Here is a 12,773-nt window from a genome sequence, read left to right as displayed (position 1 = left end):
TCATCTCCACTATGACTCGGGCCCGTAAGTCTTCCTCCGCCAAGATCTATCACAGGACTTGGAAAACTTTCCTTTCCTGGTGTCGCTCTTCCGGCCATCCTCCTTGGCCATTCTCCTTGCCGACCCTTCTGTCCTTTCTACAGTCCGGTCTGCAGCTAGGACTGTCCCTCAACTCTCTCAGGGGACAAGTCTCAGCTCTGTCAGTGCTGTTCCAGCGGCGTCTCGCTCAGCTGGCTCAGGTCCGCACCTTCATGCAGGGCGCGTCTCACATCATTCTGCCTTACCAGCGGCCCTTAGATCCTTGGGACCTTAATTTGGTTCTCACGGTTTTGCAGAAACCCCCCTTTGAGCCCCTTAGGGAGGTTTCTTTGTTTCGTCTTTCACAGAAAGTGGCCTTTCTGGTGGCCATAACTTCCCTCAGGAGAGTCTCTGATTTGGCTGCGCTCTCTTCGGAGTCACCTTTTTTGTTTTTTCATCAAGACAAGGTGGTTCTCCGTCCGACTCTGGACTTTCTTCCTAAGGTGGTCTCTCCTTTCCACCTTAACCAGGACATTACCCTACGTTCCTTTTGTCCGGCTCCTGTTCATCGCTTTGAAAAAGCGTTGCATACTCTGGATCTGGTGCGTGCTCTCCGGATCTATGTGTCTCGCACCGCTGCTCTTAGGCGGTGCACTTCTCTTTTTGTGCTAACCGCAGATCGGCGCAAGGGCCTCTCTACTTCTAAGCCGACCTTAGCCCGTTGGATTAGGTCGACCATTTCGGATGCCTACCAGTGTACTCAGGTGCCTCCCCCGCCGGGGATCAAGGCACATTCGACCAGAGCTGTCGGTGCCTCTTGGGCTTTCAGGCACCAGGCTACGGTTCAACAAGTCTGTCAGGCTGCCACTTGGACTAGCCTGCATACCTTCTCGAAGCACTACCAAGTGCATGCTCATGCTTCGGCAGATGCGAGCTTGGGCAGACGCATCCTTCAGGCGGCTGTCGCCCATTTGTGAAGTTAGGCTCCGCCTACTTCTTAGTTTTTCTGTTTATTTCCCACCCATGGACTGCTTTGAGACGTCCCATGGTCTGGGTCTCCCAAAGGAACGATAAAGAAGAGAATTTTGTTTACTTACCGTAAATTCTTTTTCTTATAGTTCCGTATTGGGAGACCCAGCTCCCTCCCTGTTGCCTGTTGGCAATTTCTTGTTCCGTGTGTTATCACCGGCTGTTGTCGTGGACAGAGTCTCCGGTTGTTCCGGTTCTTGCTCTGTTTTACTTGTGGGTGGCTATTCTCCTTCAGCTTTTGCACTAAACTGGCTAGATCTGGTTCTCCAGGGGGTGTATAAGCTCAGAGGGAGGAGCTACACTTTTAAGTGTAGTACTTTGTGTGTCCTCCGGAGGCAGAAGCTAAACACCATGGTCTGGGTCTCCCAATACGGAACTATAAGAAAAAGAATTTACGGTAAGTAAACAAAATTCTCTTTTTTTCCATCAATATTCCCATATGAGGGCTTGTTTTTTGCAGGAAGAATTCTACTTTTGAATGACACCATTCATTCTGTCCTATATTGTACTGTAAAACAGGAAAAAAGTCCCAAGTGCGGTGAAATTGCAAAAAAAAGTGCAATTCCACAATTGTTTATTTCTTTATATTCTCAGTGTTCAGTATATGGTAAAACTGACGCGTCAGTATGATTTCTCAGGTCAGTGCGAGTTCCTAGACACCAAACATGTATGCTTTTATTTTTATGTAAGGGGTGAAATAAATTTAGAAATTTGTCAAAAAAAGAATAGCTCTTTTGTCACCATTTTCTGAACCCCGTAGCGCTCTCGTTTTCCGGGATCTGGGGCTCAGTGATGGCTTATTTTTCGTGTCTTTTGCTGATGTTTTTAATTATACCACGTTTGGATAGATGGTGTTTATTATTGCAATGTTGTGTGAACAAAAAAACCCGTAATTTTGGCGTTTTGATTTGTTCTTTGCCCTTTACCAATCAGATGAATTGATTTTATATTTTGATAGATCGGGCATTTCTGAATGCAGCAACATCAAATGTGTTTGTTTTTTTTTTTTGTTTTTTTAAATTGTTTTATTTTCAGCACTGGCAAAAGGGATGTGATTTGAACTTTTTTTATTTTTTTCATTATTTTTTTTTACATTTTTTTCTGGTGTTTACTAGTTCCCTAAGGGGACTTGAAGTTTGATACACTCCGATTGCTTCTGCTGTGCAGAACGACGCTTCAGCATCATCAACAGCCTCAGTGTCTGCATCGGCGTCAGCGGCGTCTGCCTCGGCGGCAGTGGCCTCGGCATCGGCTTCTGCCTCGGCATCAGCATCAGCCTCGGCGTCGGCTTCTGCCTCGGCGTCAGCATCATCCTCGGCGTCAGCATCTGCATCAGCCAAAGGGCGCTTTCACACTTGCGTTCAGCGCAATCCACCGCTATGGAGAATAGCGCAGTCCGTTCTCTCCCTCTCCCTCTCCCCCTCCCCCCTCCACCTCACTATTACCACAGTTTTCAGGCAGTGTACAGCCTCCTCTTCATAGTTGTGGCCTCACAGGTTTACAAGGATGGCACAGAAGAAGCGGATGATCTGAAGCCTCCTGTGCAGGAACTTACCTCTTTAGGCCTGTGCTCCATACCAAACCTAGTATTCTCTGGAAAATCAGAGCTAATGCGTGCAAGGGCAATGTCTTCTGGAAGACCACCAGTCTTGTGTCACTGACTGTATTATCAACTTTTTATGTTGCTTTCTATATCTACCATAAATGTCTGAAGCTACTTTTAGTACAACTTGTTAAAAGGCTTCAGTTAGTCGCACCAAAAAAGTGCTCGCTGTCCGTTGGCACATGTAGACGACGTAATATCTCAGGATGCACCGTGGAGGCATGGGCGTCCAAGCTAGGAAGCTTTCAAAATGGACAGAGATATGATGAAAACAAACTCGCTTGGGGGCCAATGGATCCCACGCAACTAATAAAAGGTTAACGAACAACCGAAATATACTCGAAATGTACTATAAAAGAACAGAAGGTAAAAGTTATAACTAATTGCATCTCCCTTTTCCATGTGTAGGGGGTTATTCCTACAAGTGAGGTGCAGTTTACCTTTAAGAGACAGTACCCCCGTTCCAGTCCCCATGGATTAGCTGGCTGAGTTGGCGCTTCTTGTTTCCTACCCTATATAGCTGAATTCTTGCTTTAGTCTGGCTATAAAGAGCAGGAAAAAGAGAGGATCAGTGGGAGTTCCATAGGTGGAGAAGAGTGTGTGTGTGTGTGTGTGTGTGTGTGTGTGTGTGTGTGTGTATCGCAGGACGTGTAGAGGAAAGAAGCCGTCCGGTTGGAAAAGCTTGGAGAACTGCGGTGTCGGAAGAATTACAGGACCGGTGTGAGAACCTTATCGCAGCAGGACCATGAGTGACCCCTGAGTTCAGTGGTGTGAATACTGAACCGAGTAGAAGATACCCCCAAGGCGAGTGAAGCACAACCTAGGGGTCAGAAGGAAGACCAGGTCCGCGATGGAGGAGGAGTTCCTTGGCCCACTTGGAGAAATGCGCACCGACATCTGGACTGAAACCCTAGTAGTTGGACTGATTCCCCCTCAATGGTACCATAGTTCTGTAGGGTGTAGCATTATTAGGGTGAACTCAACCAGAGATCACTTGTTGCCTACTGCCTGGCCTAATTGGTGTGGATCAAGTGCATGCGTAAAGAAATTGTCAGTCGGATGTGAAATCTCTTCTTGATCACAGTAAAGATGGCACCAAACAGAACACGAAAGACCATGCGACCTCTGTTATTTAGTGGGACAGTTCATGGGCTAGCCAATGGGGAGATCCGTGTTGATGCTGATGGGCGGGTCAGACATCAGTGGATGAATCCATGGTGTCATCTGATCTGTGGGTTGGTCTTCTAGCTTGGCCAGTGGGTCTTTTCCTTATTTGGTGGTCTTCTTACATCTGGACATTCCTTGCATTCCAGGCAAGGTGTGGAGAACAGGAGAAGGTGGTCATCTTCAAATCTGTGTTGTGTATGATCTGAAACCTGAATTATGTAAGGCAAATCGACATATTTTCTCACAATCCCTTGTCAAGAGGATAATCAAGTATTTGATCCAATTGCCCTCCTCAACAGCATAGGCCTCATCAACAAGAGCGCGGCATCCATACGGCATCCATAACTCCCTGTTAGCGGAGGCCAGTTAGGTTGTAGCTTAGCGTACCAGTTGTATTGTTTTGTTTCATACTCATAGTCTGTGATAGTTGGGAGTACGTGTGGTTTTCCGGCCCCAGCTTGTAATATCTTATTATTTACCGTGAAATGCTCAACTGACTGTTTTTACTGTCGTTGTGTGTCCTGCCTGTAACTAGTAATAGGATGCTCAGACGGACTCAACTCATGTACTGAGTATAATGGAAGTTGATGGGAAACTCGAACATTTTTCCCGAAGATCTTCTGTAAAGATGCTGGATTCCCCCATTGCTTTCCATTATACTCTGTACACAAGTCGAGCCCGTCCGACTCTCTAATTGCATGGTTAGTGCTCGCTCATCACTAGTATTGTTTTCTCTTTACAACACATGTATTTTGTCTTAACTCTATTGGGCAACATCATACAAGGGAACAAGTAAACATCACTGCTAAAGCCTCCTTGATTGAAAGGGTAATTAGCATATTAGGTGCTGTGACCGGGTCCTTCTCCCATATCACACAATCAACAGTGAGGGATGAACAATCCAATAAGCATTTATTCCAAGCAAATCAAATGGTCCATAACATAATCCACCACACAGAGGGTAAAATGAATCCAGAAACACGAATATAATCCAATAGGCAATAAGTGTCCAGGTCTCTGTGAGGAGCCGCAGCTTTTCCCTCAGAGGTGCAATCTTCTTCCTTCTCTCTTCAAGTTCTCAAACAGACTGACAAATCCCCCAGGTAAACAGAGTTTACAGTAGGTGGATTCCACGCCCACCAACCCCCTACACCTAGGGATAGAAGCGGTTCAAGAATCTATAACCTTGCACTATAGGGGGTGATTACCTACAGACAATACAATGTACACACAAGCAATACAAATAATGGATAGTGAACCAAGCTTAAAATAGGAATCTACACATGATACACCTCAGTCAATATTCCACCATCACAACCGCCCTATAATTTACAAGCCAATATCTCAGTAACAGAAAGGACAGATAAAATGAAAACTGTCCCCGATTCATTAAGCCTGGGGATTCGCTTTCAATATTGATATTGCTAAACTGTGAGCTGTGACGTCCTGTCACTATCCAGATTCTCCACCAAAGGGCCGCTGCACTCCCTGCCACGACTTTAATACTGGCTGATAGTTCCTTCTGATTGGCTGTACTATACCATGTGATGTAATAGCTGCAAGGCACTATGGGGAAGTCTGCATAGCCCCACCTTAGGTCCTGTAAGCCTTCTTTGGATGATGCAACGTTCTGTATTGTGTAAAATAGCAGCCGGCGTTTTTGGCTATTTGTGCTAAGCAAAATGGAAATAGCTCAATCTTGCTGGGTCACAGAATACCCAATAACTTGACATTAATTGGCACAATTTTATTCGCTCGTCGTTAATAACTTAAAATCTCTAAGTATCCCACACACTATATAATCCAAATTACGTATCTGATTTTACCTTCAATATTGGTGGTATTAGTTATATCTTGTCACACATTTGCTTTACCTGCAGTCAGTGTTCCTCATACTAACACCATTTACTTAACATGTGACTTTAACAGGAGCAGGAGTCTGTAGACTTAGTGGAGGGAATCCGCACCACCGATGGCATGTACCGGTAAGTTCTGACCACATTTGCTAATAACTAGTGATGGAAGAGCGTGCTCGATCGAGTATCCCTGGTGCACAAGCGCCATGCTCGAGTCCTCGCCCCGCATGTTTCACAGCTGTTTTTCAGAGCCACTAAATATGCAGGGATTGCCTGCCAATCACAGTAATGGTGTGAAGCCCCGCAGGTGTTGTATCAGTGCATACCTTCAGGGACTCCACGTAGCTGGTGCTGGTCACAGGTAGGGAATCTTCAGTGTTGATCGTGACGCCACTCTCAGATTTGCGGTCAGAGGGGACCGCCACTGCAGATTAGGAGGCACCTGGGGCTGATGGTGGGTGCAGTCGGGTGTAGTAGCCTCCTGAGAGTGAGGCAAGCCCCAGGGCCCTTTGTAAAGCTGTAGTACCACAAGTCGCAGAATGACCACACACAGGCAGAGTGTCTTTCAGGGTTTTTACTCACTTCAGGTGGCAGGGTGAGTAACCCGGGCGTAGCTGGGATGAACCAGGTGGGAACCAGGTATCCTTCCGGCTGACTGTATGAGGGTGACTACAAACTCGCCTTCCTTAGCCCTTGGTGGTTTGGGGTGACCCCGACTTTGAGTCCCTATGGGGGTCACCCAGGGAAGATGCTCCAAGCCTCTCTCCCCTTCTTGTTTTGCCGTGTGCTTGTTCCCCGGGCCAGGCCACTCCAGCCTCTTGCCTCCTGTGACCTATGGGCCCTACTTGCGGTTACGTGGCTGCGGCTTTTGGTTGTTGTGGTGTGGGCTGTAAGAGCCCCACACCGGCAGGTTTAGCAGGGAAAGGTGAATCTATCCTCGCTTCGGGATCTGCCGCCCGGTTGGGCCTGGTGCTCTCTAGAAGTCTCCTTACTTCCCACTCCGTGCACTCTCTAGCTGAAGCTGGCTTTCAGGCAGCACTTCTAGTTGACCGTTCTCCCCCGTCTGTAGCCACTGCGCGGGCGCTGTTAGACAGCATCAGCCCCACAGGTCTGCTCCTCACTGAGCCCTCTGGAGTTCTCCTTCTAACTGACTCACTGCTCCTCCTCTCCTGTTCTTGCCTACGCCACCTAGCAACCAGACTCTCCACCACACCCCTTGAGAGGAGATGGAGGCTTTTTAACCCCCTGCCACTATTCCAGTGGAGGTATAGGCTTTGCCCCCTCCTGGGATCCCCAGGGGTCCTCTCATGGGTACATGTGTGAGACCTGATCACTATGCGCCTGTGTTCCACACCCCTGTCAGCCATCTGGATTACCTGTATTGTACTGTCCCCAGCATGGGTGCAGTACTCAGTGGTGCCTGACCAGGTCAGGGGCGCCACATTCCCCCTTAGTTATCACCAGCACGTCCTCGGGCTGCAAGACAACATTTTAAAATGCATAAAACATTAAAACATGTAAAACATTTTTAAAACCACCAGGTATCAGACATCACCACCCTCCACCCACAAGTCCGTTAACCCACCCAAAACCCTCTCAGGAGGCAGGTCACCGGTCCTGTTGGTAACCAGGTCTGGGCCATCCGTTTCCCCAGACCTTTCCTCCAATCTTCCTCTCCCGTTGGCCGCGGCTTCAGCCACTTCTGGCAGGATGTAGAGGCGGCTTTCATGGGCTGGTGGTTTCAGGGTATACCTGGCCTGGTGGATCCGCGCCTTCAGCCTCTTCTGGCAGGATGCAGAGGCGGCCTCCACAGTTGGTGCTGACCAGGTACCCTCTTTGTGGTGGTGAGCCAAGGCCCCATAAACAGGCGTGCTCTCTGGTCGCAGGTGAGCCAAGGCCCTTTTCTACGGACGGGCCCCCCTGGTTGCAGACGAGCCAAGCCCCTAAACAGGCTGGCCCTGGTGGTGGTGCCACTGGTGTAACTATTTACACTGCGAGAGTTTGTGGCTATAGCAAGTTCATAGCCTTAAGTTTATTTCTCACATCAGTTTATGTGGGCACATTCTTGAACTTTAAAACGTTGCAAACAAAACTTTCAAAACTTTAACTTCTGTACTTCTTTTCTGTACTTTACTTTACTCCTCTTTTTCACTAGGGCGAGGGCACGTTGGGCACTGGCACCTGTGACTTTCCTGCTCTTTGTCTCTGTCTTCATCTGTAGGATCTTTATCTTTCCGTTCTTGGTCTTCATCTGTTTCTACATCTGGTTCTTTATCTCTATCTTGTCTTTCTTGTCTTTCTTGTCTTTCTTGTCTTTCTTGTCTTTCTTGTCTTTCTTGTCTTTCTTGTCTTTCTTGTCTTTCTTGTCTTTCTTGTCTTTCTTGTTGCAGGGGATGGCTGTAAGGTTTGTTGGGACATAGCGTTACGCCCAAAGCATACAGTCCTCGTTCGCCTTGATGCAGGGTGAACTGAACGGAATCTCCCATCTTTAGATTTCTGCAAGGGTGTCCTCTTGGCAGATGAGCGTTCACATCTCTGCGGTTTACAAATATCCCTTCTTTTATTCCTGGTGCTACAATGAAGCCATAGCCGCTTTTCAAGTTGAAATCTTCCACTACGCCATAACACAGGGGTCCTCTAGCCTGGGCTTTGGACTCTCTCAACAAACGCTTCTCCTTTAGGTCTCTGGCGGTGACTGCTCTCTGTTCAGGAGACTGTGGTGCTGGAGCAAACTGTGTTCTTCTGCGCCGTGTCTTGCGGGCTGGATCCATGCCTGTGGGCTCCCAGGTGAAGCTCTTAGGCAGCTCTTCTTCTGCAGAGGGGGTCAGGTCCTCCTCGTCCCAGCGGGAGTATGGCAGCATTTCCGGCTCTGAATACACATCTGCTACTGGTGGCACTGGAGTCGGAGTCAACCCTTCTGCTTCCTGGCCTCCTCTCCCCCTTAGTTCTTCCTGGCACTCCAGCTGTGGCAGTGCCGGGGATGGCTGCTCTTCGGCCGGCCCAGGTGAGGGACTCCTTGGTGTAGCTGCTGCAGGAGTTAGCAGGAGACTCTTTGGGGTATGCGGAGGGGGTATGTACTGGCTCACCAGCCATTGTGGAAATTTGGCCTCCAGGTCAGCCTTCATCTGCCAATATGCAGGGTCTTCACCCACCGTGGGCTGCCGATCAGGGACCTCTGTGGACCGGGGAGCGGTGTCTGCTCTGGCCTTACAGGCCGGGGTAAATGCTGAGGTAGTCTTTTCTTGGCGGGCCGCGCCTGGCATGGCGGCGGCCTGGTCTTGGCGGGCCGCGCCCTGTATGGCGGCGGCCTGGTCTTGGCGGGCCGCGCCCGGGATGGCGGCGGCCTGGTCTTGGCGGGCCGCGCCTGGCATGGCGGCGGCCTGGATCAGTGTCGCTGTTGCAGGGGGCTCTGTGCAGGCTGGGCTGGACGTCGCTGCAGCAGTCTGGGCTTGGCGGGCCGCGCCCTGTATGGCGGCGGCCTGGTCCTGGCGGGCCGGGCAGGGCATCGCTGCAGGGACTGGGTCTTGGTGGGCCGAGCAGGGCATCGCTGCAGCCGCTGGGGCTTGGAGGGCCGCACCTGGCGTGGCTGCGGCCTGCTTCAGCGTCGCCGCACCGGACGCCTCTTCAGGGACCGCGGACGTGGCAGCAGGGGTCGGGGCACTTGCGCGGGCCGGGGCATCATTCGACTCACCCACCGGTGGCAGCATCGGGGTCTGCGTCGTCGCCGTCCTGTCTGACACTCGGCATGCAGCTCTCCCTTCATAGGCCCGAACCGCCGCGGTCAGCTCCTGCAGTTCCATCCGTTCCTCCCGAATCTGCTCCACGACCCGGGTCTCCAGCCGGTTGCAAAACTGGGCCAGCTCTCGGTACCACCAGGCAGCGGAGCCTGGTTCTGGGTTCCTGCGGTCAGACGCCATTTCTTCCGCGCCGTCTTCTGCACGGTCTCCCAGCAGTGGACTCTTCGCTGCCTCCTGTAACAAGCTGTCCAGTTTCTGCTCTGCCTCTTTCAGCAGCTCCTCTCCCAGCAGCAGGCTTGTGGCTTCCTTTCCTTCCCGCCGTCTCTCGACGCTTCCACTCTCATAGCTGGCAAGGTCAGAACTCTGCAGGGGATCTCTGGGTAGCCACACCTCTTCGTGGGCGGTAACTTCTTCCAGCGCGGGCTGCTGTTGTTTTTCAGCGCGCTTTTCATGGTGGCAATATGGCGGCGCTTCCAATTTTTCAAGCGGACCGCCCAGGCACATGGTCACCTGTCTGAACAGGTCTAGTCCTTATCCTGTTCGTGACGCCAGATGTGAAGCCCCGCAGGTGTTGTATCAGTGCATACCTTCAGGGACTCCACGTAGCTGGTGCTGGTCACAGGTAGGGAATCTTCAGTGTTGATCGTGACGCCACTCTCAGATTTGCGGTCAGAGGGGACCGCCACTGCAGATTAGGAGGCACCTGGGGCTGATGGTGGGTGCAGTCGGGTGTAGTAGCCTCCTGAGAGTGAGGCAAGCCCCAGGGCCCTTTGTAAAGCTGTAGTACCACAAGTCGCAGAATGACCACACACAGGCAGAGTGTCTTTCAGGGTTTTTACTCACTTCAGGTGGCAGGGTGAGTAACCCGGGCGTAGCTGGGATGAACCAGGTGGGAACCAGGTATCCTTCCGGCTGACTGTATGAGGGTGACTACAAACTCGCCTTCCTTAGCCCTTGGTGGTTTGGGGTGACCCCGACTTTGAGTCCCTATGGGGGTCACCCAGGGAAGATGCTCCAAGCCTCTCTCCCCTTCTTGTTTTGCCGTGTGCTTGTTCCCCGGGCCAGGCCACTCCAGCCTCTTGCCTCCTGTGACCTATGGGCCCTACTTGCGGTTACGTGGCTGCGGCTTTTGGTTGTTGTGGTGTGGGCTGTAAGAGCCCCACACCGGCAGGTTTAGCAGGGAAAGGTGAATCTATCCTCGCTTCGGGATCTGCCGCCCGGTTGGGCCTGGTGCTCTCTAGAAGTCTCCTTACTTCCCACTCCGTGCACTCTCTAGCTGAAGCTGGCTTTCAGGCAGCACTTCTAGTTGACCGTTCTCCCCCGTCTGTAGCCACTGCGCGGGCGCTGTTAGACAGCATCAGCCCCACAGGTCTGCTCCTCACTGAGCCCTCTGGAGTTCTCCTTCTAACTGACTCACTGCTCCTCCTCTCCTGTTCTTGCCTACGCCACCTAGCAACCAGACTCTCCACCACACCCCTTGAGAGGAGATGGAGGCTTTTTAACCCCCTGCCACTATTCCAGTGGAGGTATAGGCTTTGCCCCCTCCTGGGATCCCCAGGGGTCCTCTCATGGGTACATGTGTGAGACCTGATCACTATGCGCCTGTGTTCCACACCCCTGTCAGCCATCTGGATTACCTGTATTGTACTGTCCCCAGCATGGGTGCAGTACTCAGTGGTGCCTGACCAGGTCAGGGGCGCCACAATGGCGTAGCCATGTTGGCTATTAGCATTACTGTTATTGGCCGGTTGGAACGTGTCATCGGGTCTATATTAGACCTGGTGACTTGATACTCAGCTCATTCTACCCAGGAAACCGTGTAGAAATATATAGTTGTTGCAGGATGGATATGTGATGCCCCTGGACTATCAGGTCGTCACAGGGTATTGCACAATCTGCCCTCCCGTGCAATATCCACCTCCTTCTTGGTTATGGGTCCCTAACCAAATGCTGTTGCCTACAACAGCAAATCAAATCCTAGATACACCCTGCACTACACCCACCAGACACACCAGTGCACGGCTTGAGTGGAATAGAGTCGCCCACCTGGGGGGTCAGGGAGGGGAGGTGAGGAGTGTAGTCAGTTGGTAGTCTATGGTGGAGAGTAGCCCTCGAGCTGTGAGGTGGTCAGGAGCGTTGACTCCCATAAGGAAGCTGTCTAGGTTGCAGACAGTGATCTGGGCCTAGAGGAGTTGGACCCCCAGTCACAGGGGATCATGGCAAGGGGCTCGGATCTGTTGAGCAGGACAGCCAGCGGCCTGCACCGTCACCAATCCGGGACCGAGGCACGATTGGGTACGTGGACCATTGGTCAGGGAGTAGCTGCAGGCAACCTGATAATTTACTCGTGGAGAACGGAGCCTTCAAGATTCGTTCCCAACCGCTCCAAAATCGGGGCACTAGCGCAATGAGGGGGATAGAACTTTCCATCCAAAATGGTCCAGAAAATCCCAAGCGTGAGCCCTGAGAGCAAGCTCCCACACTTAGCCACAGTGGGGACCGGGACCCGGCACGTTTCACACTACAGAGACCACCAGAGAAGTAATCTTAGTGCCAGGAGGCAGGTTATGGATCACCAGGCAGCACCATTGGGGACGGGACCCGAATTAGCTCCCCTCAGCGGCAGCGGTGTCCAGAGACTTGGTTTACCTGGTTGTCGGGTGTCTGCTTAATGGACTGAGTGAGTACAAGAATGATCCCTGCATCCCACGGGCCTTACCCCTGCACCGAGTCCCGGGGCATCCTCCCTACCCCTGGAGGGTCACAACACCTGGCTGCCCCCCGTCATCACCCTGGGTACTCCCCAACGGCAGTGGCGGTATTCACCCCAGTTACCGTGCACCACGGGTGGTGTCACAAACTCTATAATACCTTGTAAATACCCCCTTCATTTGAGTGGCTGCACGACCCCCAGGTCCGGAGACCCTCGAGCCAATGAGAACCCGGATCCGAGCAGCTTGGCTGCTTCCACGGGGGCGGCACGGATAGGTTTGGATTAGAGGCATAAAAAGAGGGATTATAGCCTTACAGTCCTTACAGGCTAAAACAAAAAATACTTTGTCAGGGCTACATCTATTCTATTCCCTATTAATACTGCTGTTTGCCGCATTCAGTGTAGGGATAGCTGCTGGAGAAGGGATAGTTTGTGATTACAGGCATGATTACAGCCTTACAGTCCTTCCTGCTGCAACCTGAAACCAAAAGTCCCTTGTCAGGGCTACATCTATTTAATTCGCTATTAATGCCGGAAAGTTAGCAGGCATCTATCATCTACCTAATGTAATATGCTGAAGGAGAGCAGTAAGGAACGGGTAAGTGGACGTTCTGCTGTTGGTGCATACAGAGGCCGAGGCTGTGGGCCAG

At 51.3% G+C, this 12,773-nt stretch overlaps 1 protein-coding gene across 1 annotated transcript in view; it reads left to right on the top strand.

Moving 5' to 3' along the window:
• Positions 1-12,773, top strand: part of LOC142302826 (uncharacterized) — a 93,303-nt gene that overhangs the window by 30,513 nt on the left and 50,017 nt on the right. The window contains exon 8 of the mRNA XM_075343936.1: positions 5,747-5,802. Within this exon, the coding sequence (XP_075200051.1) occupies positions 5,747-5,802 (56 nt within the window). The remainder of the gene's footprint in view (positions 1-5,746; positions 5,803-12,773) is intronic.

Source organism: Anomaloglossus baeobatrachus, chromosome 4, assembly GCF_048569485.1.
Source record: "Anomaloglossus baeobatrachus isolate aAnoBae1 chromosome 4, aAnoBae1.hap1, whole genome shotgun sequence".
Taxonomy (NCBI): domain Eukaryota; kingdom Metazoa; phylum Chordata; class Amphibia; order Anura; family Aromobatidae; genus Anomaloglossus; species Anomaloglossus baeobatrachus.
The sequence above is the reverse complement of the archived record's forward strand: the minus strand, read 5'-3'. Positions and strand labels throughout refer to the sequence as shown.